The 27,319-nt window shown below is 39.4% G+C and overlaps 1 protein-coding gene across 1 annotated transcript in view; it reads left to right on the top strand.

Annotated features, from left to right (window-relative positions):
- Positions 1–25,726, top strand: part of FTO (FTO alpha-ketoglutarate dependent dioxygenase) — a 243,140-nt gene extending 217,414 nt beyond the window's left edge. The window contains exon 9 of the mRNA XM_027467172.3: positions 18,250–25,726. Within this exon, the coding sequence (XP_027322973.1) occupies positions 18,250–18,391 (142 nt within the window). The 3' untranslated portion in view covers positions 18,392–25,726. The remainder of the gene's footprint in view (positions 1–18,249) is intronic.
- Positions 25,727–27,319: the final 1,593 nt, after the last annotated feature.

Raw genomic sequence — 27,319 nt, 5'->3', positions numbered from 1 at the left:
CTGAGTCCCACAACGTTGAGCACGGTGCTGAGATTTACACAAGTCCAATCTATGCAACTGATCAGATGGCTGCGGCAGGGTAGCAGCTGTATGACCCAAAGCATTGCTTCTCATGCCTCAGAGGCTGTGGCACTAGTGGGGTTTTGGGGGTGGGTTTTTACCTTTTTTTTTTTTCAGCTGGGTCAAAGCTACTGTGAAGGGTGCATTTTATTAAAGTAGGCAGCTGGAAAGCAGTTAGGTGGAAGAGCTCAGGAAAGGAAACCAAGTTGCCTCTTGGGCATGCAGTGGAAACACTGGGTCAAAGGTAATGTATTGGCAAAGGTCCTGAATGTCTCTTTCCTTATATTACTTAGGGTTGCCCCAATGCTTTTAGACAGAATTATTGTCAATGGTATTGATTAGATGTTCTGATAATCTAGCAAGCTTCCTGATGTGTTAAATTTCCTTCTTTCACGTGGCTTTAAGTGTGGAAGAAGGATATGTAACTGCAGAACTCTCAGTGGACACCACCGAAGTCTGACTGCTTGCCATCAGATTGTGCTGTGCTTGCCAATTCCAATTAGTCACTTGCCAGTCGCTCTTAATACTTTCTAGCAATTCATCAAATCTGTGTATCCCTGCTAGCATACTGTGTGCGTCTAGAGTTTTATCTTACGTATTTATCAGATGAGATTACACATCTTGGTATGAAAATAAAAACCATCAATTTAAGCATGGATTAAAATTCTGCTGCTCTTCAAACATATTTTTAAGAGTGAATGTTTATACTCAAAGTGGGGAAAGAAAACATGGACTCCAGGATAGCAAAATTATCCATATAAAGCCATTTGTCAGCACAAGAGCAGAAGTGATGTTTGAACCTAGAAGTTAAAACTTAAAATGCGTTTTGAAGAAAACCTAACTGCACGTAAGCTTCTGATTTCTTTTGCATAGGCACACCGATATTAGTTTTCTGTATAAATTCCTACTACAGAAAATATTTTCAAGTTGTAAATTGACTTCAGCTTGTGTTCTGAAGCAGTGATAATGTGAGAGGAAGGGTGTGATTTTCAGGACCTCATCCTTTTATCAGTGCATGTTCACGTACAGTAACTTCAAGATATTCCCATTTTCCACCACCACAGGCAGGGAAGAGCTGTTACTGCAGACAGGACCGTGACTAGTTTAGTCCACGGGGCTCCCCTGACGTCCCACCAAATAGCAGCTCCTCCCTTGCTGCCATCATGGGGAGCAGTGGTGGGCAGCCAGGGAGCTTTGTTGTAGTCAGTCAAAATGAGCCACACTGCGGCAAGCAATGGGTTAACGATTGTATTCTTACTTCAGCAAACGCACAATAAAGAGCTAGATTAGTAGAGATGAAAAATTTATTGCAAAACTGCCACAGTATTATGAAAAACAAAATGATTTCATTGAGCAGTAGTTCTGTTACTATAATCCTGACGATAAACTCCGTTACAATAATAATAGGAGAAAAACTAATTGCAGTGAGGACAGGACAAATCTTTTTTAATCCTCGTTGTCATCTCAACTAAATCCAAACCCATTTGTATTAACCTTTGCTGACAGAGTCACATGACGGACATAATTTCTTGTAATTTACCAGCAGTAGATCTAACCTTTCTTCATCAAATATTCATAAAGGCATGATTCTCAATGATTTTCTGTCTCTTTTCATATTTACAGCTTGTTGTCTTCTTCCTTTTTACTATAATTTGAACACAATTGAAGTCAGATGGAATTAAAGTTAAATTGCTTTAGTGGCTACAGTACCTGAAAGCAAAGAATAACTAATTGAAATTTCTTACAAGTAGAGATCATGCTGTACCCTGGTGTGCCTGCATTAAGCAGTCCAAATGTCCTTTCAAGGGAGGAAAAGGAAAAAGAAAAAAAAAAAAAAAAAGGAAAAAAAGAAATGGCATTCGTTCTTGTCACTTTCATAACTGGTTAAAGCATGTGTGTGTCTGTGTACCTGTATATACATAAAAACACGCAAAGAATTGAAAATACAGCCTATGTGGTTTTATTGGATCCTTGCATAATGTATTTGAGTCATGAAAAGAAACACCATGGGCTTGATTCCTTATTTAGGTGTAAATAAGAATAACCACTGAAGTCAACTCAATTATGCAAGTGTAAAACTGATATAAAAGGTTGAAGCTAAATCAACTTAAGGCAGTGTAGAAGTGGTACGAGACTTGTGCCATACGTCTTTATTTATCTGTGAGCTGTAGAATGCACTTCCAAGTCAATTTTTTTAATGAGGAAATTAAACTCATGTAATGCAAATATCTGGTATAATGTCAAATATTAAATGGAAATTCAAACATTTAAAATACAATAATGTGAAATTATAGTATTATTTATCTCAGAAATACTTTATATTTGAATTTTAAGATGACTAGGTGGTTGTTGTAAACGTTCTTTATAGTTCGGTACTACTGTGCTCGTTCTCCCAGAATAGATCATGGAGAAGTGAAAACAATATAAACGATTTAAAATAAGCATAGCTTTAAAATGCAAAGCATACTTTGTCTTCATCAATTTGTTGTCCAGTTTTGGTTGCATGCCAGTCTGTGACTGAGCTGCTGGGACCTTGCTCAACATCTTTCAGGTATGGCTGGCCTTATTCTCATGAGCAACCCCTGCTGCCTGATGAGATGAGCTGCTGAGAGCCATCAGCTCCCATCGATGTCACCAAGAAGTGACTGTTCAGCACCTTGTAGCATTAAATCTCTAGAGGACAGAGAAATCTAGAGGCTCCTAGGTAGTGAGATATTACTAAGGATTAGTGACAAAAATACTTTAAAGTTCCATTTGTCATAACTTATTCTAGTAGAAAAATTGAGAGGGTTCTGTTATTCGTGCCAGGTTCCTGTCTAGCAATGACCAGAAAAGAGTACTGATTAAAAACACTTGCTTCTTTCCTCAAACCAGTTGTCATCAATGAAGGAGTGGATGAAGAGCGATTAAGTGACAGAGCGCTTTCTGAGCTTTGAAGGAAGTGTTTTAAATTCATTTCATCACAGACGTACATTTCTACACACCTGCAATCTATATTTCCTTGAGCTTTCTGTCCTGCTTTTTTCTTTACCTATTGCATCCATTGTAGGGTTGGATTCGGATTTAAAGGTGTGTGGTCTGTTATTGCCAAATTAAGAGAGGAGGTAATCTGATGGAAGGGAAGATCTGAAACCAAATAGTTGTGTGTGGGAGAGATGGTTACAACCTGGATATTTTTTCTTTCCTTTTTCCCTATCACCGTATTTTATTGGATTCCCTCAGAGTGGAAGATAAATGGAACCTCTGGTTGAGGCATGAAGGGTGCTGCAGGATTTTAATGCGGCTGATTGCTGCATGGTAAAGACAAAAGGAAACCACACAGGGTTCTTTCACCTTTAATATTACGTATATAATTTGTTCTTTATATTGAGCTGGTTATGTTTGAATAGGTTGAACCTCTTGCTCCTTTGGGAACATGAAGGAGGACTCTGTACAGGGAAACACACAGATGCTTATACTGAAAGCTTGGTTTTAGTCTATTGGTACCCTAAAGAGAGAGCTTTAAAGTGTTTGGCACGTTGTTACAGGTTATTTCCAAGGTCGCTTACTTTCTGGTAAGGTGTTCCTATCCCCTGATTTATGGCAGTCAAGAGCTGTGAGACAATTCAAAGTTACTATGGAAAAGTTATGTTCTTCTTCAGCAGATATGAGTCTTGACATAAAGTTTGAGTTTAGACAGTCTTTGTATTTAAAGCTGTGATTATCGACATGATTATAATGCTTGTGGTAATTCTGATGGACAATAATGGGCACAGTAATGAAAACTGTACAGAAATTCAAACGCAGTGCTGCAAATGAATCTCAGATGCTGTAACTTGCAGATCTGTTCATCCAAAAAGTGTGAACAGCAAGTTAGCAGTCTGCTGAAAAACTTGTCTTTCCATCAGTCCCTTAGCAAGGGCAGGAGGTTATTGGGACTAATCGAGTTGTTCTTCTGGTCTTGTGGGTATCCAGTGAGGCCTTACCGTTTCCCAGATGACCTTGGTCCTGTAATGCACTGTAAAGGACTGACTTTCTCCATTAATAGTTTGTTTGCGAGAGCTGGAAAGGTGACTTGTAATACAGCTGCTTTTTCCTTCCATAATGACGTTTCGAACAAGCAGATGATGTCCTTTGATTCAGTTTGACCTTGTATGTTACGGTCATTCCAGGATGCTTTAAGAGAAACAATGTAAATGAAGTGAGGCATGCAGTGGAATTGTTTTCTTATCTGGAATGCATTTGAGAAATTACATGGAAATTTGTAATTATAGTTAAATATTTGTGCATATGTACCTTTTGGCCAATTCTCCTTTCAGTTAAAAAAAAAAAAAGAAAAAAAAAAGTTATTTTATTAAGAAGTCGGACTTGTCTAAAACAGGTGTAAGAGAATTGAGAATATGGATGCTTTTAAAGGTTTTCATTCCCCACATCAGGTTTTTTTCTCCCTGTAGTGGTATTGGGTTCAAAGGCTAAGCTGATCCTTTTGGGACTTCAACAATAGAAGTCTTCTCTCATCTTGCTGGAGTATCCATTCCGACTGGAATGTCTAATTTTACAGCAAGGTGTATTGCAAGTCTTACTCAAAGCAAGCTCATTACAGAATGGATGTGTAAAAATTTGAACACCGGTGTATTAAAGATTTTTATGTCAGCTGTTTTGACTTCCATAGCAAGTTCCTAAATTTTAGTTTTTTATTCCTGTGCTAGCTGTATAACTGTATGGTTTCCAGGCAGGAATTTTCTCTTGATTTGAAGATGTCAGAAATGAAGTCTGTTACTTCAATAGTTTGTCCCAGTGTGTGATTGACTTTGTTGTGAAAAACAGCCTATTCTGAATTTCTCTGGGCTCTATTTCAAATTCTGGCTTCCTCTGCTGCAGTAGAGAGCTCTTCCATACAATGTATTTTCCTTCAATCTATCAGTTTTAAATCTGATAACTGAAGCAAATTTTGTTAATCACAAATTTTCCACCGATCTCACAGTCTCTTTTCTGTGCTCTCTTCAACGTACTTCTAAAAAGCAGAAAACAAAGCTAGTCCCTTTTACTATCTGATTAGTCTACCTAGTGAAGTGCAGAAGGAGTAGGTACAATACTAGGCATTCATTTTAAGTTGTCTGGGTTATCTATGTTGTTTTCAGATGCAGTGGTTTTGAGCACTGTCTCATCAGTTTTCCATCATCCTTCTCCCTGTATCTGTGTATAGTTTTAAACAACATTTGGTCTTGATCACTAAATGACTTGGCAGCACTAAGTCCTCTCCTCGTATTTCCTACAATTCTATCAGTCTGTGCTATCTGCAAAAATTTTCTGGTAGCGGATCATTCACATTTACTTTCCACATAGCAATTAGAACGTGACTAATGCTGGCCACCATGTCAGTCTGGAGGAAGGAATCCCTTATGAGGGTCACCACTCAGTAATGATCCATTTATGTTTATCATCATGTTAATTGTTAGCCATTACTTACTTCACGTAGTCTATGCTCTGTTGATGTTCGGTGCTGCTTGGAAGAAAAAAAAAAAAGCTCATTCCCTAGCTGGAGTAAATCAACTCACATAGTTTCTCCTGCTAGATGAGCTTGCCATCTTGAAAGGTTTGGCCAACAAGATTTGTTTTCCAGACAAACACACTTGTTGGCATGCTTTCTATCTTCATATTATCTGTCAAACAAACCCTGAAGCAGCTTTACTACTGCCTAGCGATATGCTACAGGGCCTGTAAATACCTGGGTAACTGACAGCCTCTGTCATGATAGTAGCATGAGGCTTTATAATTTGAATAATCTATATAATAATAAATAAAAATAATCTATAATCTAACAGGCTTTATAATTTCCAGGATTCTGTTTAAAATCAACATGGGGACACAGGGTTCTTCAGTCTGCTACAAGTTAATTACACGGCCTAGTGCCAGACATTAATATGGCTAAGAGGCCAAGCTGCATGCAAAGGTGAATGTTCTTTTTTATTTCTGTTCTGAAGCAATTTGATAAGAAAAAAAAAAATGGTTTAAACTCTGCTAAAAGCATCCTGGCACAGGACAGATGACTTCCTCCAAGAAGGGTTTTTACATTGTCACAAGATTACTTGATTCCTAGAATAAAATTCTTCATTGTTTCTGAATGAAAAATATGAAAAGTAGACTGGAAAACAAGATTTTTTGACACCCCCCTCCAAATTTCCATAAGGCAAAATTGGTTTCTTGAAGGTATTCTATCCTTCCAGTCAGATCACAAATATACCTTGAAGTTTAGCACCTGATTAAAATGATGAGACAAAGGTAAATGAACAGTAATGTTGTGTCTTGTAGAGGGGCTGGGAGTTGGGGAAGAAGGGCCTGGGGCAGGTCTCAAGGACTTCAGAAGAGCCTGCGGTTACAGGATGATTTCACCACTGTTTCGCTCTGGCTGGACAGACAAACCAAGATAAGTAAACCAAGCCTGGTAAAGTCATTAAAGCTTGGAAAATGGAGATCAAATTGATATCTTCTAAAAACGAGTAGCTAACCCAGGCCCGTCACTGTTTGGGCAGGATGTGTATGAAAGGATTAGGTTTAGATGTTTTCAAGGAGAAACTAAAAGAAAGCAGCAGTGTTCTGCAGGCTCAATAGCAGTGAAAAGCTAGAAAAGCTAACATGAGAGTGGAAAGGACAAACTCTGAAAGCAAAGGTCTAAGAAAATGGGCTTTTCCTCCTGCTAAGGAATTTTTTTTATCATCCCTAGATGCTCTCACAATAAACAGAAGAGCATGTGGAATTTCCCTGTAGAGCCGCATGTATTTGAGAAATACAAACTACAAATTAACAACAACTCAGGCAGACTTAGGAAAGGAAACAAGAAGAAAGGACGTCTCCTGTTTGCACCAAAAAGAGGGGGATGGTGTAGCTATTGCCATATCCCCCAACGTTTACATTTATTCCATGCCATTAAAACAGGATAGAGTAACAGCATTTCAGCAAAGAAAAAGATGAATGTATACCTTGCATTTTAGATCAAGACAATCAAAATATTATTTGAAACAACAGACTAAATAGGAGGAATATTAGGTCTGTTGCATGCTCAAGGAAGTAGAAGGGAAGAATTTGTCAGCATTTCATTGGAAGGAAGGGCTGATGTAGCTCAGATGGCAAGCAATAAAGCAGGGAAAATGGAGTCTGAAAAACAACATTCATAGACAAGATAGAACGAGGAAGGCCAAGAGCATCTATTTCTCAGGAAGTTCAAATAACTGTTCTCTAGCAGGCATAGAACAAAGGAAGACGAAACAGTAGGTCTCCTGTGAGAATAATGACATGGACACTTCATTATGTGTATCTTTGTTTCCCATGAATCTGCACAAAGCACAGACGGATGGACAGCTTATGGCACCGAACAGAAGACTTCTCTTTCTTGAGGCTCAAAAAATTATGCCATTACCCACATAATTCAAACATGACAGTGTGTCTACTACGCAGATTACTTGGCAGAAATCTCTGAAAATAACTGCTAGTACATTATCATAGACCTGCCTTACTTCACGTGGAAGATGTATGCCCATTGCGTAGTGATTTTCAGAGAACAGGGCAGTGCAGTACAGTGATGAGAGATGAAATGCGCGGGTAGGGACCAGGGCAGGGATGGGATGGCCACCTCAAGTTCCTAAGACACATCGCAGTTAATCATGTGTGTATATGAGGCTGCGCATCGAGCAGTGATGTTATGATCATCTCTAAGGATCCTGCAGAGTGAAGCTTTTACACTTATTCTGAACTTGAAATTTATTTGCAAGTTCCACTGAGCTAAATTAAATTTAAATATGTGACTATGCATTTTGCTCAGTCCTGAGAGAAGATTGAATCAGGTCCTTGATCATCTCATGCAAGCAGTCTTCGGAGTTCTGATTTGATATTTTAAGAGGAATTATATGGCCGAATAACGTAATAGCAGCATTGCAGGTCAGTTGGCACAGCAGATGTCAGCTTTGCTCATTAACAAATTTTAGATTTTGTAAATATTTTATAATGATTTATAATGATTAATCAAGAGAAAGAACACAACCATTTAAGGATGAGTTTGAATTGTGCCTTGCAAATATCCACAATATAAGACATCCGAACTGCTCTTATGACACTGGCGCCGTATACTTTATTATCATTAGAGTGTTCCCTATGGCAATAACTTCATCCAGAGAGAATTTCAAGAGTAGTTGCATTATCTATTGAAAAGCAATTTTTTTTTAGTTTCTATTCAGGCAAGGTAGTTTTAAGAATAACTCTGAAGTTTACTCCGAAGGCCATTTTAATCGTCTGTAGATTTTATGATATTATGTTACCTTCTTTCATTTGGAACTCACAGCGTAAGAAAGAAATAGAATGACATAAATTGGATGTTAGAAGAGTTCTGAAGGTAAACATCAGAAGAATTCAAGAATAAGAAGAGAACTCAGCATTATTTGTTATTTTCCATCCTAGAAAGAGAACAAAGCATCAAAAATATCAGCAGTGAAAGAAAGCTCAGTCAGAACTATATTATCATAACATATAAAACAAGTGAGCTGGCACCACCAAAAGGTGTAAAGTCTGAGTCTGCGTCTTAAAATCATTGATATTGTGATCAGAAAGATTCTTTACACCATAGAAAAATAATATGATGAGCTGTATGCATTTGTTGTAATAGACATTTTAGGTTTTACCTGCTATTAGCATTTTGATACTAAGTTGTACTCACTTGAGTGAAAAAATCTTCACAATGTTGAGAGAATTGAGGTCTGCTGATAGGATGTTACAGAATGAGATCCTGCAGGTTGTGTTTTTTTTCCAAGTACACATGGAAATAATCCCTCATTTGAATAGAGTTGAGATGTAGACCAAGACATAGACTTGTCACATACTTCATAATACACTCTAAGGAGAAGCATCCTAAATGCTCCCAAGCTCTTTGGCATTCCACTAAGAATGAAGCCATCAGCAAGCTACAGTGGTAATAAGACTCTCAACTGAGATGGGAATTATTTTTTCTGCATCTTATCTCTCTCACTTATTATAACATTCAATAAGCAGCTACTGTCATTCCCCTGTATGGTTGCTAATCATTTGCACTGATTTCAGTGGAAGTTGCCAATTCTGGATGAGATTTCTCTAGCAGACTTCTTTTATTCTTCATTGTCACCATATGATTTTTATTCATGTCTGGATGTATTGTAGCATTTCCTGGGCTATCAAGCCTATTTCACTGCCAATACTGGAATTTTCTTAGTGGTATATTTTGCAGTGATTTATCCACAATATATCACTGAATAAAGCAGCAGTTGTAGAGAAATTCTGCAGTGATTCAAATGTGATTAGTTACTTGAGGCTTTTTTTTTTTTAATTCCAAAACTTGATTCCTATTTTTGAGATTCTCTGCCTTTCTTGTATCTGCTCTCTCATTTCCCTACTATTTCTTCCTTTCTGCTTCTGCCTCGTGTTGCCCTTCCCTTGGCCCTAATGGAGGAGATGGGATTTTGAGGATGGGTGGTGTTAGGAGCTTGCAGAGTGTCACAGGAAGCACTTAGGGCTGAAAGGATTACATGGGTTTGATGCTGAAAAGATACAGCCCATTTCTATCCAGCCCGATTTAAGTATCAAGTAATATGGTTACTGTTGCTTGCATTCAGTCCTGCTGCTTTTGGTTTTACTTTGCACCTGTAACAAATAGGGATTTGTCATACAGTAGTTGATTTTTATTAAGATGAAAGTTAGTCTCATGGAGAAATGCACTATCAATGAGGAAAATGTGTTATCTTGCTTGCAGAAGGCAGTCTTCAAACCCTGAAGATCATGGAAAAATGAGACTGCCTTCTTTAGATGGGGGACATTAAATGGCAGCCCATCCTCCTGCAGTGTCCTCTGAAAGCATGCGACGTTTACATTTCTCCTTGGCTGTATGACCTCCAAGTAAAAGGAGTGCAAAAGATAAAGTGAGACTGTAAACGATGCTGGAAGCATCATTAACTTTTTGTGTGGCATTCGTTTGGAAAATATGGTGTCTTTAGAAAAATGTGCCATATGCATGGCTCAGCCCCAAATCTTCCAGCAGTCTAATGCTGGCAAGGGAGGGCATCTGTAACCCCCTGGGAAGCAGTCTGTTGAGATTTCCTTTTCTCCTCTTTGTTGATTTTTATTTCCATTTCCTTTTCCTCTCTCTTTCTCAGTCACTTAACGCCATTCTGCACAACAGAGGGGAGCATCTGGCCCTAAGTAAACACCCAATAAAGTAAGTGGGGGAAGTTCACAGCTCCCTTGGTGCTATTGTGTCTGGCTGGCTGGCTGTGGACTCAACATGATAACCATGCATCGATTTACATTGACCAGACTATCTTCACAACCAGAAGTGTTAGAAACCTTATTTTAATAGAAGCTTAGATTCTGGAGAATAGTGTAAAACCTCTCCAAAGGCTGCAGATCAGCAGTTCCATCTGTGTTTCTGCAAATGTAGAGGAACAATGCCCCAGCTGATTATGCAAACAGAATGAAAATAGTTATTTTAAAAGTGCATAAAATCAATACTTTGGGGAAAACAAGTCAGCTGTGTTTATACTCAGCGTACAGCAGACATTTGGTTTCTTTGTCTGAAAAAATCATAGGAAAGCCACGATCGCAAGTGAAATAAAGCAGCCGATCACAGTGTAACGGAGGGAACATCAGACACCTCAGCAAAGGCTTAGAGCATTTTAGGTTCCTTTTGAGAGAATATAAATTATATTGAGGCTGATACATTTCTATGTTGTTTGAAGTCAAAGCCAAATATTCTCAGCACAGAGGGAATAACCCAAATCCCGTTGCTGATAATGAAAAGTTTATAACTAAATCCATGTCTGTGGTGCTGAAAATTTCCTCCTAAATGCTGTCTCTTTTGGCCTGATGGGATTATTTGCAGGTATTGGTATGAAGGTGTGTGTACATCAATATGCATAAACATGCTCCTTGTGCAGTCAGGGTTCGTTGGTTCTGTACATATTATTCTAAAAATAGGAAACAAAAGCATCTGAGAAACGGGGCTGGAAGAGAACAATTTGAAGACCTATAGGTTAAAATGGATTAAACCTCATCTTTCAGCAAATGCTGTGTTATTTATTCAGAGTTTCTCTGGGGAGTTTCCCTACCCCCCTACACTTTATAGAGAGTAGTGATGTTTCTTAATTAAAAAATCAAACAAACACGGAATGGAGACTGCCCCACACAGCTATTCTCTGGTGGGAATAGGAGGCACTCTGGTTGTCTCATGGACAGCTTCTAGGTCTGTGGGACCGAAGTCACAAAGGAAAGGAAAGGTTCTGTCTGGGGAAGGCAAGCTTTCATCGCTCACCCTAAGCCAGCACTGTCCTGGGTGGCTCTGCTGCTCCTGCAGTGCCATATCCTAGGAGTTCCCCTTTGGTAGGGTACAGTTGGTGGCCATGCTGAGGAAGGTGTCTGATAATCTCATCAGAAGTCTCATCTTTTGGGTAGAAGCTCTTTATTGATTTGCCCACAGTGGAGATGTGGTTGGAGTCCACCAACGCTTTGGTTGCGGACACTTCAACATTCAAAGGGTATGAACAGGTTGTGTTTTTCTCATATTTAGATAAATTACAATTTGAGTAAAAGTAGAAACACTGGCGTTTTTAAGTTCACTTCACTGTCACTTAAGCCTCTTTAGTGTCAGGTTCATTTCTCTCTCTCCCACCTCTCTGTGGAACAGGAAAACTGCAGGCTGCAAGATGGATTCTGCTGTAGATTCACTTTGCAGAAGTACGCACAAGGGTAATGCTAACAGATTTCAGCCTGTCCTACCAGGTCACCAATGATGCCTCAGGATATTTCAGCAGAGTCCTCGTTGCAGTGCAATTAGTGACTTTGGGGGCATAAAGCTCTTGTATGCTCTTGACTGTAAAATTTGGTTCTGTACTAAGGACCAAGTGCATCAGTGATGCAAATCATTATCAGCTTTTGAAAGAAGGCAGGATCACCTTGTAACGTGCCATCATGTTTGTACTTGAGTATTTGTGCAGCTGATCCTAAGTTTTTCCAAGGACCAAAATTTAAGTAATACTGCCTCCATCCCTTCCTAAATCTGGCATTCTCTTTTCCGTATCTGGAAACTAACTCATGTTGTCAATTCTGTCCCTCTACAAATGCAATTCCTGTTCTCAGCCATTACATCTGGCTGGTCGTACTCTAGTTACAGCACATGAAAGAGCATCAGCAGTGGCTAATGTGAGTGGGACAGACTATTTGGGTATCCACTGGGGATTAGACGTTCAAAAGAGTAAGCTCAGTGCTCTTTCCATCTGGCCACTTCATTTCACTGCCTGTTTGGGACCAGTACTTCTGAAATCTGCTTTGCAAAGTCAAATATTGATGTCATTTTATTTGTTCTTAAAAGACAGTAAACCTTAAAACGTTTTAGTTGTGCAGAGCCACAGTATGACAAGCATGGAACAACTGAAATGTAAATCTCGTGTCTTGGGTCAGATCTCCATAAAAGTACTCCTGGGAGAGCACAGCAGTGGTCTCCTCTGGCACAGCTGATCCAGGCTGGATCTGTGCAGAAGAAGGGTACCGGGGCCATAATGGCTGTGTGCATTTTGCCCCTGATGGAAGAGCTGCCATTTCTTCAGCTGTGTTTGTTTTCAGGGTTGTTCTTTGGTGTTTTTTTAGTCATGTATCTGTTCTCCTGAATGGCCAGGCAAGCTACCTGATCCATCTGTGAAACCACAACATTTCTGCAGCTGCTCTCAGCCTGGTGCAGCAGAGCTCTGGAATCCAACACTGGGTGCCCCAAAGCTCTAGCAGTGTTGCTTCATATATGACAGACGGAATCACCCCCAGTGTTTGACCCCCGTATTATTCCAGGGGGGGTCAGGTAGGAGCAAGGCAGGCTCGGGGTGCCCCTCTCCTGTGACTGGTGTCAGAGGTCAGCCCTCTCAGAGGTCAGCCCGAATTCCCCGTTCATCACCACTGGCATGTAACGGACGTGCTGACAAATAGAGCTAGGTATATAAAGTGTTCTCAACAGGCTACCTGATGGCCTTAAACCTTAATTAGTGGTTAGAAATTTGCACTTGTCACCAGCTTCTGTGACCAGGCAGGTGCCTGGAGTAGAAAAAAAATACGAAGGCATATTGTAATTTCTGAAATTGCTAATGCTGTAATGGGCATCCACCTGGAAAGCAGCTGCTTTTCACATTTCTCCCCCCCTCCCATTCCATTTTATCAGCAGTGACATTTGTCCTTACACCTTTTAATTTTTTATGAAGATAAATGAAAGTTCGGTTCTTCAATAACAGGGGTGACTTTTTCAATCCTTTTTACAGACTTTATCTCAATATCCTATCCATGTCCAAAGGTGAAGGAGAATATGTATTTACAGCATCAATTTGAGGGTTTACTTCAGAGTTTCTTCATTCTTTTTGAGCAATGCAGTTTGATAAACCAGTTTTGTTTTTGTTTTTGTTTTTGTTTTTACTCTGTGGCAACTTAGAAGTTACAGGAAGTCAGATCTTGTGATAGCATATTTTATTAGCCGAATTATAACACCAGTAATTTCACAATTGTTGTGTGTTAAAAAAAAAAAAAAAAGTATGTCTTGCTAAATTATATTTTGAGATTATACTTTGAGAAACTATATTCAGCCTGTTGAATTTTTGCACAGTTTCTTTTAAAAAATAACATTTTTTTTATTATTATCCTTACTAGCTCATGTCTGTTGTGAGTGGTTTCTAAGGATTTGGATTTTAGTGTTGGTCTTCTTGAAATGCCTGCAAGTTTCAACTTTGACTTAAGTGCTTACAGGATTTAATTGTGATGCATTCAGCAGCAGAAGTGTATTTGTCGTACCTGTGAATGAGATGCACTATTTAGAAAAAGAAAAATCAAGGTTAACACATTCGGGTAGTTGTTCTCATGTATCTAATCTCATATTTTCTCTGCTCTTTGCATAAGAAGTCAGGGAGCTGAGAGTGCAGTTTTCTCTTGTATGCTCTTTAGCAACTAAGAATATGAGCTTACACTGACATAGGATGTGAGCAGATCAAGTTTGCAAAGTCATTGTGAATCTTAAAAATGGAAGATGCTGCCTAAAGAAACTGCCTTACTCTGAGCAGCATCCGTGTTAGCAATGTCGTATCATTTTAGCCAGTGTCAGTGTGGGATTGGTGAATGCATTTGTCTCAGTAGGGTGATCCACGACCTTTTTGTACCTGGGCCATTGTTTTAAAAAATATTCTGAATTTCTGCATAACAACTCAGTAACACCTTTACTCCAGCAAGATTGGAGGGAGAAATAACTCCCATATAAAACATGACGTCAGGAATGCTGGTATAAGCATGTAGGGGAAGATGGGTACTTTTGTACATAGACAGCACGTGTCTCCTCCTCCCTTTCTTACCATACGTAGATGGGAAAGGTGGCCAGGCTGGGTTCCTTGATGTGAAGGACCTTGTGAAGTTCCCCGTGCTTTGCCTTGCAGCTAAATCAGTACCATCGAGGAGACAGGACCGTGCAGATCATCTCTTCACTCTTAACGTGCCTTTGCAGTCTGAGCCACAAATTGACCCCTATTGATCTGATTTGACTACACTTCTGTGGAGCAGACAAACAGTGCGGTGGAATCCAGGATCCCAGATAATAATTCTTATTTGTGTTAATCACAGGCATCAGCAGAACCCAAAGGCTCTTTCTGGCTTGTGTGCATTCCTGTTCCTGCCATTGGAGCGAAAAAGTATCTGCTCTGAGGAAAGAGTGTTTTAAGTATATTGATACTTGATACTAAATAGTTGCAAAACTTAGCCCTTAGAAAGAAGTCTGTTTTTCAAATCAATGGCTCACGCATTACTGTAAAATCTATTGATTAAAAACAAAGCATAATGTTAGTCATTTAGTCAGTAGAGTGATGCAATAGTGAAATAAATTTATCCTTTGACTTTTGCATTAACCTTTTATTGACTGCTTGCATACTCGTAATTAACACACACTTTAGCTAGCTTGGTTAATTTTAGTATCGTGATCAGTGTCCTCTAATGTAGCTGACACCCTGATCATCAAAGTGTCAGTGCAGCCCAGGGGACCATAACCAGGTCCCTGGTGCCAGTGAGAGCACACCTGCCTCGGGGAACGCAGCCACCTTCCCAGGGAAGGAGTCAGACCTTGTCACACCAATGCATGTCATGACTTATGTTAATGTTCTGCTGTTGGTAAACATGAACGAGCAAAGTCCATTTGACAAACATGAACAAAAAGGGAATCAAAAGCCTGTGAAGATTATATGGGAGAGAAAGTGCACAGCAGCAGTAGCCTGGTGTTCCATCAAAATGGGCTTTTTGCATTGGAACTGGCTCAGGTTTTGATTGGTTTAGCAAGAAAGCAGGGGCCAAGGAGTCTTGTGCATTCTGCACACCTCTAGACATACAAATCATGCTTTTCTGGTGTGTTGGTAAACTTGTATTATCGAGGTACTAGAGCTAAATTGCTCAGAAATATGTCATGGTGGTTGTTCCCTACTCCTCTTTATTTGGCGTCTTTTCTTCCACATCTCAGGGCATGTGGCATTTCCACTCTTAACACATTTTGTACATAAATATACAGGCATTGAATTTACTTGCTTTTGGAGGCTTTACTTCATTATCAACTCAAATAACAGTTTTTAGTTAACAAATAATATTATAAATCTTGTTACTTTCCCACTACCACTGTACTTTGATGACTGCAGTGTTTCCCACATGGACCCTCATCTATTGCTTTGTATCTGGGAAAAGACAGGAATTCTGGCTGTTCTCAGTTATCATTGCTAACCTGTAGTCCCTCACCTGGAATATATGGCTAACACTTCCATCCCTGTAATCCCCCACCTGGAATATATGGCTAACGCTTCCCAAGCGCGTGGTCACTGAGAGTTAGTGCACACGCGTAGCTGTGGGGTGGCCTGTTGAAGATGGCTCTGTAAGAAAACCAGAGAAAGGAAAGTAGTGGCTGGAAGAGCTGCTCATGGGCTGCCCACTCACAGCATCGTTAGTAACTTCAGACATATTTACAGTGACAAATGTCCAAAACCCAAAGGTGAGGGAAAAGCTGGCCAAGTAGTTTGTGGACGAGAGTGAGGGGAAAAAAGAGACATTAAAGATAAAGGAAAAAGGGGTAAAAAGAAGGAGGCCTTAAATGGTGAAGGTGGTGTTTTTCCTCTCAATGAAAATTCTTTTGTTAATAGCAAATGAGTGAGAGAGAGAATGTTAATTATTATAAATTGAGTTTTGCAGACCACATAATATGCCTGCAGTATTTACCAGCTGAGCTTCTTGATTTGTCATCTGCAATAATCTGTACATGGTTAATTTATCCACTCTTAGATTGAAATGCTTAGACTGGAGTATCTTATACCACCCAGCAAATTGAGCGTATTATTTTGTGCCAAGACAGAAAATAAAGCAAGATTTTAAAAGCCTTATAGAGTTATGCTGTAATTAGTTTCAGCTTTCCCTGCATATTAATTTTCTCCCGTTCCTTTATATAATTTGGAAAATGTCTCCAGAACATGATGGCACAATCAGTTAAGTACCTCTCAGAACTCATACACTAAACTGCATTTGCTCTAACAACTATTATAAAGCAGCCTGCAAAACAAATCCTCTGTTATTCTGTACAGTGCAGCTTATCAATGCAAACAGTTTAATATTTATGCTAAGAGGATTGTCAGAAGTAGCTTCTGTTCCTTTAATTCTTGTTTTAAATAAATAATGAGAACATTTAAACACATTACTCTTCCCAGGGCCCTGAGGTCGGCTAATCTTATTATTTATGAAGTGATGTGCTACATAATAGTACTTAGTGCATGTTAACAGATGCTATTATCAGGGGCTGATGTGGAGAGCCGAAGATATATTGGAATGTTATGTGTTAATACTGTCCTTGCAGTGTAATGTACGATGGATTGAGTGCCCAGGATGCTGGTGCGGCAATTAACCACACACCAACATGGGTGTAAAGCTGAAGTATGTTTTCTCAGGGGTATTACACTGCCATTAATAATTCCCAAGAGACATCTTTCACTTGGAAACAGTCTCTTCCAGAAGGCCAATGGTGTAGGCAAGGAAGTTACAGGTGTCAGTACTTTTAGAGTTCGTTTTACAGGGATGAAAGCCACACACATATGTTTGAAAGAACTTTTAAATCATCGGAACAACTCTATTGTATAGAAGCATAAAGTATAGACATTATTGAAAATGTCTTAAAAGAGATAGAAGCTTATTTCTGGGATTTGCTTCCCGTATCCTTGACGAACTGCATTGACCTGCAGTATATACTGAAATTATAACGCGTAGCATTTTTCTTTGTCTTGTTCCACTCCAAACGTTAACTAATTAATCATCAACATGCAAATTGTTCAAGGGGATGTGAAAAAAGAGGGGGAGAAATCCTCATTGGAGTGTGACAATTTGTTTTTGATGCAACACGTTATATTAGAGCCTAATCTTAAGGGATGTGATGGTTGCCACTTAGAAAACTTTCCTCTGCAGGCTGCAGTTCAGTTGAATATTATAATTAGACTTCAGTAGTATTGATGAATAATCCATTTAATAAAAAACACTGTAATTTAAACATTTTCTCAGGGGACTAACATACACTAACCTCTTAATTTAATTTTATTGAAGTTTTGCCCACCTATTCATCATTGGAAGTTGTTATTAACCTCCATTTCCATTTATCTTTATAGAATTTTCTCGTTTTATATTGCCTTTTTCAGAGCTAAGCAGGTTGATACACTTGTAAATCTCCGGAATCTACAAAGCTAGTCCGGCTTCTTTAATATTGTTTAATCTATCCCCCCTGACCTTAATGCAGTAAATTCAGTTTAATCTTTCTCAATAATCTAGTAAGATGTTGGAAACCGGCAAACATTTAAATCTGATAATGGTTTAATCACATACTTTAAATAACAGCTGAGATAATGAAAAAATAATTTACCGTATAAACGTACACTAACTGAGTTTTCTCTGTGATTGGCTTTTGAGAAATCCCTATAGAAAATACAAAGCCTACAACAGAAGTCAACTTCACTATAACTGAACAACGCATTTGGTCGGATGATGTGTTTTTTTATTTTCATTCCTCTCTGTAAGTTAAAGCACAAATGTATCCTTGCTGAGTGTTTGATTTCTTGATATGGTTTCTTGATGTAACTTTACTTAGGTAGTTCTTCTGCTTACTTTTCATTTCAGGTGCCAGTCAGAAGCAGCAGAGAGCTTGCCAGAAGACCAGAAACCTGAATGCCACCCCTTCTGGACAAATGATGAATGTAATATGCCTCTGCCATATGATCTTGAGGAAGTAATAGCTCACCTACAAAATCTTGTTCAGTAGGTAGAATATCAGGTGACCTTCCAGCCTAGAACTATTAATGTTCATCATTTGGAGTAAGTTTTTAGTTAGCATAATTTTTTTCATCTTTATGATTCCTCAGTTATGTGTTGGTTTACGTGTCAATGCAGATTTTACTGCTCTCCACACAGTACCTTAGTTACTGTCTCACAACAAAACTGACCAGACACCAAAGCTACAGAAAGAGTTGGCTTTTAAGATGTGATGTCCAGAACACCAGCCTCTGTTCTTTCCTCTTCATTCAAATCCCCATTGATCCTATACCCCATGGGTCGTTGTGTTTCCCCAGACATCTACATTTTAGCTTGCATGACTGCCTAGAACTGCCCCTGGCTCAGCAGTTTGAGCAACAGAAGGCATAGCTCACACCTGGGACAAAGCAGAATCCGTGATCTGGGCATCCTAACGAGAGGCCAGCTCAGAGGGAGCCTGCTAGGTGTGTCCAGATAGAGCTGTGCACACAATGTGGTGACATCTTTATCCAGTAATGTAGGCAGAGGTAGAGGAAATGGTGGAGAAAGTCCTTTATGGAATGGCTCCTTGTCAGAGCCTTTATAAAACTGAGGAACTTGTGAAGGAGCATCCTGGCATAGATACTAAGCCTATTTTGCTGTTTTTCATCATGGCAATTGTATGGTACTTTTTGTATTTTGTCAGAAATGGGTTTTGGAGATCACGAGCATGATGCTGATAGTAAGTCAGCCTCTCGTGGCACCTGTCATCTCAAGGTGTGAAGCACTCCCAAGTACTAAACCCTTCATATACAAAATGGTGTTGTATTGTGTGTGCAGAAGATCTGACGCGTCCATTATTAGACCTAAGGTGCATCCTCGTTGTCTGGGTTTTGGGCAACCTAGGCTTGCCTGCTAGTCTCATCCGCACACAATTGTACATGCCTCTATGGCTTTATCAAGAACACGTGACAGTGTTTGTCCTGGTGGCTGGGTTTTAAAAAACTTTCCAAACTAGGGACTTCCTACCTGGACCCTCATGGGCATAGGCCTCTGAAAGACAGTGCTCACAGGTCCAGTCCGAGGGTGCACAGCTCTGCTGTGGCAGGACAGCTTACAGTTTGTCTTCCAGGAAATTGGAAGATGTGGATTTGGACTTTTTTGGCCTAAGAACATGAATCTGCTGTCTGCTGTTCCTAGTTTATGCTCTAACAGATGCATAATTACATCTGCCTTCCTTTAGAAAGAATGGTGTGATCCGTCATTTGTACCTCTCAGAAGGGCCTTTGAGGCCTACACAGAGGGGACGATTTCCAACATGTAGCCATATCTCCCGGGTTGCCTGGAACTCAGGATTCATTTCCTATCCTTTGTTTTGTTTCTGCCTTTTGTGAATCCTGCTCTGAGGCCAGGTTTCCCATTACCTTGTCCAAAGAGCTGTGGGTTTTCATTTTGGGTCAGGCCCCCTGGCAAAATAGATTTAGATTATGTGATAGAAGGCATGGCAACATCTGTGATGATCTAGCCATAAGAACAAATCCAGAAGACTATGAGAAATGAAGCTGCTGTGATCTGGTTTGTAATAATATGCTATAAAAATAACAATTCTGTATTGGATAATGTCCTGAATGAGAGATTTTTCATTTGGTTAAGATGCTATTCTTATTTGAGCTGGTGTGTGCCTTTTCCTTCATCATAAAAAGCAGAAAATTATATTACAGTAAAACAGCACTCAGTCTGTATTACCACTAAAAAAAAAAAAAAAAAAAAAAAACAGTCAGGCCCAGAGCTTGACATTGCCACCAAGAAATGGAATACGTCTCCTGTGTTAATCTTCTGTTTAAAATCACTGCTGGGGCCAGGCTTACCCAGAGCATACCAGGATACTCTGTTGGCAAAGCGTCCTGTGCGTGGATGAGTACTGCTGAAAACTCTGCTTTTGACAGTGTAACATATGCCAGACCTCCCTGCAGCTAAAGAAGCTGTGCCAGCAAAAATTCAGTTTTAGTGGTATAAAGCTGTGTCCACACCTACCAGCTTTTGCCAGGACAATTATATCAAGTAGAGGTTGTGCCTCTTAACACCTTTGACACAGCTATGCCAGCAAAAGTATAAAGGTCTGGATCGAGTGCTTTCATTGTATTCCTGCACTTCTGCTAAAGCTGTTAGCCACCGTATAGAAAGCAAAGACTCTTTGAAAAATAAATTACTTAAATTAGGTTTGATTGTATTATAACTGTAATCCACACATCTATCTGTTGTCTCATGTGCCACAGATTTGTTGACATTTGGAGATCCTTTGTTATGGGCATAGCTTTTCTTTCCTGTGCTGTCTAAAGCTAGCTTTACCAGTGGGCAAATAGCATATATTTGGATTAATGCCACACTGAATCCTGCTTACTTTGGAGATCACTTAGAAAAAAACTAGCTGAAGATGTGGGAATTCTGCTTTTGAAAAAGGCAGTTCTCACAGAAACAGATACTGCTTTGGAAATGAGAAAGATGAATTCAAACAAGCTAATGATGTAACACAGTTAACACAGGGTTTGAGGGGATTGTTTGTTTGTTTATGTTGCTTTATGATTGTTTTGTGTGTTTAATTAAGCTCTGCTAGAAACCATGGGGATCACAGTATTGAAATGAATCTGACAGCCATAAAAGGGTAGAGGAGGCACATCAGCGCCGCAGTATGTAGCTGAAGTGGAGGCATAGCTATTAAAAAATGATTGGCAAATAATTATTTCCAGCAGTAGTGAAACAACACTGTTTTTTTTTGTTGTTGTTGTTGTTATTGTTGGTTTTTTTTTCTTGTGTTAGGAGAGGGGTTGCAGCAATAATAGAATGTTTAAAAATACATGATTCTGGGTCTTGCCTACGCTGCACATTTAAGCTAGTGAATTAGCTGAACTAGTACTAGCCTCAGTGTGGTCAAATAGCACGCAGTTAAGCCAAGGGTGGCAATGACAGACAACTGAAAACCTTTGGAATGGGTAAGACCTAAGTTTCACTGGCAAAACACCAATAATCAAGTGGTTAAAGAGAGTTAACACTCTGTGTTGCATTCAAGTCTCACATCATCTGAAGCAGTGTAACTTGATTGAATTCAGTTGAAATATAGAAGTATATGGAGGTTTCATCTCTCCAAAGCCCACAGGAGTTGATGGCAAAGACATGAGTAAGGTTTATGAAACTGTTTGAAGCATGTAGTAATTCCAAAGGGTACCCCAAGAGAAGAACATGGTTAAAGAAAAACTGAGAGGTCAAATATAAGTTATTGCTGTGTTTGAGATATAAGCAGACAAATACTTCAAAGTTTTCTTTATTTTATACAAATAATTTTAATGTAGTTCGTTTTGCAATGATACTTCAGCAATCCATTTGTATTCCAGCACTAAATAACCCGTTACCATTTTGGATGAGCTGAAAAACACAGCCTCTAATGGATGCTCTGAGTATAGCAACTGTTTGCCAAGTCTGGATGCTGTAGATGCATAAGGACCAAGGTCAGTTTGTTTCAGGGAAGAGGTGAGAGCATAAATTAGATTCTAACATTAGATTCAGTGATTCTTTTAAAATGGTGAAGTTCATGGCTTTGCTTACATTTACTTTTCATCAGTCATGAAAGAATTAAGGTAAAATAGTTCACTCACACGTGTGTGTCAGGCTAAATGGATTACAGAAGATACAGATCTGTTTGCCTGTCTGCACTTGCCTTTAGACAATATTCATCAATTTTACTAAAGCTACTGACTAAACATGGAACCAATACAAATGAAATGCTCAAGGCAAGGGCTTTCTTTAAAAATGAGATAGAGAGTTGGTTTTACACTCAGAGAAAGAAAATGTTGGCAGAAAATGAAAAACTTCTATTGTTTATGTAATGCGGGGGATGAAAGGTAAAGGCCATTTTTAAGTAGTTGATAGAAAACTGCTGTGTTATGCCATGTAAATGATAAATGTTTTTATACTGCTTTATTCTTATCTCTGCATATGAAAATATTTTATCTTTTAGGTTCTTTCTTGTTGTTAAAAGGTTAAGTAAATAAAAAATATTAATCCCAGTACACTAGATTTTAAAGAAATCATGCTTATACTCTGAACGTTACAGCAGATCCTGATTATCTTAAGTGTAAATAAGAATGTTATGGGTAGTCACCAACTGGAAACTGTCCAGGATGGGTAACATGCAGCATAATAAATACCCAAATCAGTTGTCTTACTGTCATCCAGATGCCGTTTTTAGTTTCACTGATAATGATGTAGCTTTACTTAGCAAGACATACTTGAATGTCATTCTAGACCTTTCAATGCTGTGAGCCAGACTCAGGGATTCTAGTGCAGGGGGAAAAATAAAAAAATACATTAATTATTACCAAAGTCTATCACAACAGATAATTAAAGTACTGTAGTGTGTTACCAGTAGGCATTGCTCCTTTCTCAGTTACCGTAGTGCAGTTCCCTTAGCCCCGTGTCACCCAGTGGAATTTGGGCTAATGCAGCAGAGATGAAACTGGTTGATGTTGAAGGTGGGATGAGAGGAGGAGAAGAGAAAAGACATGCAAGGGATGTGCCTTCACAAGACCACAACTTTATTAACTTGACTCATGTGGGAATCATCCAGCAGTAACTTGTACAGTGCAGGTCCTGACCTCTCCCTTGATTGCTACCATCTGGTCCATAGTTAATGGTAGGTCCTTAACCCTCCTCGTGCCCCCAACAGCTGGTCCCCAGCTTTTTGCTGGGGCCTGACCACTGTCATCTTGTGCCCAGGTTACAGAGCTGGGAAGAGTGCTTGTTCCACTGTTAGGAACAGGCATGAGAAGCACTGTTCCCAAGCTTAGCCCCCACCTCTGTCCCACTACACCTCCGTGGCTTTGTACCTCCATACAACGTCTGTTCCCTCTTGAGGTTCAAGTTGTTGCAGCTCGTCTCCTGCTCTGCCCCACGGGGCTGGTGAGCTGCTGTGGGGAAGGGCCGGACAAACAGAGCACTGGCCACAGAGAGGTTCCTTGTCCCAGCAAAGACCACAGCAGACTGAAAAGCTCAGCCCTACGCTAGTCTAGGGATAGAGGGTGGGTGCTGTTAGGTGGTGATGAAGGCCTTGAGAGGAGAGGCCAGCACTCAGTGTTTGTAAGGACCCCAACCTGCCTGATTCTGGCTGTCACTTCACCCCACCTGTAAGAGCAGAGGCAATCCTGAATAGCACCACTGTGCTTTTCCCTTTCCAGTCCAAATTCGAAATCATTGCCTTTAATGTCGCTGGGCTTGTGTCTTGATTTGCATTCATCTTTCCGATTCACCTTAGCCTGAGGCATTCATTGAACAAGAGAAGATAATTTATACGTTTGCAAAAAGACTGTACTTAGTAAGGCTGCAGAATTGGCTGAATAATATGTCAAATGAAAGCCAACAGATAACTGATAAAATGATCGCATTAAAATGCTGATGTTTGGGAGTGAGCCCTTGACACATGACATGAAAACTACGCTTTATCTGCTCGTTGCTTTGCAGCCAGCACTCAATTCACATGATAGAAAAGGACACGCTATTCTGCAGTTTACATCCTCTAATACCCTATTGGTTTTACAGTGCTGAATTTGGACACAAAAGTTGCTCTCCTCCCCCTCCATATCGTCAAATACTTGCTTTCATGCCAACACATCTTGGTCTGATTAGTCTCCTTGATTAGAGGCTAAAGTAAAAAGTCAGGTGTATAGGATTCCCATTATCCTTTATTTCTCTCGTTCTAAGAACAGGTCAGATAGAGTTATTTCAGTGAAAATGTGAACAATCAACTTCTGTTTACCATTAACCTTCAGTTTTCTTTTCTTAAAATCAAATCAGGGCTTGGTAGGCAGTTATTTTCATACACGTCCCTTGATCAGTGGAACAATCTGTCAAAAGCCATTAAAGCCTCTGTTAGGTTGAATTGCATTCAAAGCTAAACTATCCAATCATTTAAAGGGCTATGATGATTGTTTTTAATACAGTATACATTTATTTCTCTCTCTGAGTAGTAGCATAACTTTGAAACTGAGCCTGTATGACTAGGGCTTTTTGCTATCAGCACTCCTGAGAGGCTTGGTTTGCTGCAGAAGGTGAATGTCTACGTAAAAGAGGAAGAAGTGAACACAGTGATACCACCTCTGTGTTCTCACAAGTTTTTTCACTTTTTTCCTACTTCATTACATCCATCAAGGTGTAATGCATGGGGAATGGGAAGGCATTTTCCAAGGTCCTTTGCTCAAACGTTTCACCAAAAAAATTAGCAGCTAATTGTAGTAATATTTTAAAGTGGCTTTTGATCTTAAGATCTCAGGATGCCTTACACAAGAGAAACTGAGGTAGAGGTCAAATGTGCAGCTGTGTTCTGCGTGCTAACACTGGAGCAGAGCATACGTAATGCCCCATCGCTGGCGTGTCCTGATTACTTCCAGTTAATCAGCTCCAGTTACGGGTCAAGGATGGTCTCAGAGAACTTTTTTTCTCCAAAGATATATCTGAAAGCGGAGTGGAATCTGCTCTTCTCATACAATATTTAATGTATTATTTAATTGTACAACACGTGGTAATACATCTCCTGTAATAGACATCTTTCAGGCCTCCTAATGCTTGATTAAACTTTAGAATCTTTTAGTTACATTCCAAGTCCCTGAGGTCTCAGTGGGAAAAGGTGAATTTTACTGGAACTATTAAATTTTTCCATGGAGAATATGCAGAGAATATTACAGTACAATCCACATTCTTCTGGGTCTGTTTTAAATATGTTCACTGGACAGCCCCCCAGGGTGGTGTAACTGCTGTACCAGGAAACTGAAGAAAATCCCCTGTGGGTATTTGGGTGCTATTTATCAAGGTGAAGATGCATTGCTGGAACATGCTGGAGTGCTTGTTATGCACCTGTTAGCACTTTTTGTCTGGTACCTATTTCGTAGTCTGGTAGTACTTTACTGAGAGCACTACTTTTCTAGTTATTTTGATGAACATCCTAATAATTTATTACCTAAACATTATCAAAGCATTCCATGGTTCTTTCATTGCCGTTTTTTTTCCCTTCTGTCCACCAATGCCCTTTCTTCCCCATTTAATTCATTATTAATAGTAATGCTATTAAGAAGTTGTGTTTTTTGTTAGGCTGTCATGGCTTTAAAGTGAGAAAACATAAAAACTGTATCAGGTAGCTTTTTCTCAAGTACATTTATTTTCCAACCTATTTATTATGACATTTTTGCTCATTGCTTATTTGCTATTGCTACATGTAATTTTTATTAAAGACTATTTGTATAAAAAATGTGAGATGTATATTTGATTTTGTGTAATATATTTTCTAATTTACCCACATTTATAAAATAAATCACTTAAAGAATGTCTTTGTCTATCATTTTTCCTCCAGAAGGTGTTAGCTCTTATCATCAATACTTCATTGTTGCAGTAAATGGAAGAAGGACTAAGAGGAGCATACTTTTCACGCCATTCAGGTGCCTACATGAGCAAATTAATTTTTGTAAGCTTCCTATATGCTGATTAGTGAGAGGTAAGCTTCTTCAGAGCAGCAAACTCAAAGGTACGCTGAACCTGCCCTTCAGTGGGGCATCTCTCTCTGACTGAACTGTACTGCAAACCCAAGCCAAGTGCCATAGTTATCCTCATCTGCTTATGCGAACAGTTTGTTGATTAGAAATAAACAGGAGGTAATGGGGAGCTTACTATTATTACTGAAATTCTTAGAATTAAATTCTGATTGTATTGCAGGTCTTCTAGTATGGAAGGCAGATTAATTTCCTTTTCTCTGGTAAGACTCACACTATAAATGGACATAACTAACTCTCCACACACACACTTCTTGTACTAGGGCTTCCCTCAATACAAATATATGGTTCTGCTACTGAATTTAGAAGTATTCTTCTGGCTATGCAACCTCACACTTCCCATATCCAACCCACACTCTTACATGATGTGAGTGCTAATAACCCAGTGCCTACCAGCACTGCATCAACCTGTTTGAGTGCATAAACGGCATTTCCTGTGTTTATTGCAGTAGAAGGTGCAATGAAAAACACATGCAGTTGTTAAATAAAGCAATATTGAAGAAATGTCTTGCATACACACACAAAAAATGCGATGAGGTTTGTGATGGCTGTTGTTTCTAGACTTTGTGGTGGGTTTTGCTGTCTCAAAGGAACAGAGTTACCACCAGTTCTCTCTCTCATGGCTGTAGATAGCCCGAAGTCAAAGCTACCCTGGATTCAGGTTACAGGGTAAGACAAGGATCAATCCTGCAAGTTTCATTTGGTGTGCTGAAGAATGCCACAGCAGACTGATCTGATGTGCACATGCCCATGACGCTTTGATGCACTGCAGTGTTCTGTATTAGGAATGTCCTTAACTCCAAAGGCTGTGTGCCCAGTTACTCTGCATTACTAGATTCCAGCCAGGAGGTGATGAAAGCGTGAATAACAGAGGCCAGGTTATTATTCCTGCCAGGATGGAATGGAGTCTTCTAGCCAAAAAGAGTTGACAGAGAACATTTTTCACAAATTCACCAGCTTAGAGTCAGCAAGGCATCCAGGAGCTAAGAAAATTGATTTCTTAGCCTAGTACATTCTTTCCTTGGCTTCAGAAAAGTTTAACCAAAAGTAAGTGTGTGGGCAACTGGATGAAAGGACAACTTGGGAAAACAGTATTATTCTTAAATATGTCTTACAATTCACTGTAATACAGATTACGTTACTCTAGCAAGACTAAGATGAGCTTCCCTTGTATCCAGATTTCCTTAAGCTGATCCTTTTTTTTTCTGGTTCCCTTAGAGCCAAAGGTTCCTTAGATTTTCCCAGTCTTTATCTTTTTATAAAAATGGGTAAAACACCATCAGGGAGCCTTTTCTGGGGATATACAAGCACAAGGAGACTTCACCGCTCTTCACTCAAAAGTAAGGTACTCTTTCAGTCTCTGCAGTAGA

Source organism: Anas platyrhynchos, chromosome 12, assembly GCF_047663525.1.
Source record: "Anas platyrhynchos isolate ZD024472 breed Pekin duck chromosome 12, IASCAAS_PekinDuck_T2T, whole genome shotgun sequence".
Taxonomy (NCBI): Eukaryota; Metazoa; Chordata; class Aves; order Anseriformes; family Anatidae; genus Anas; species Anas platyrhynchos.
The sequence above is the reverse complement of the archived record's forward strand: the minus strand, read 5'-3'. Positions and strand labels throughout refer to the sequence as shown.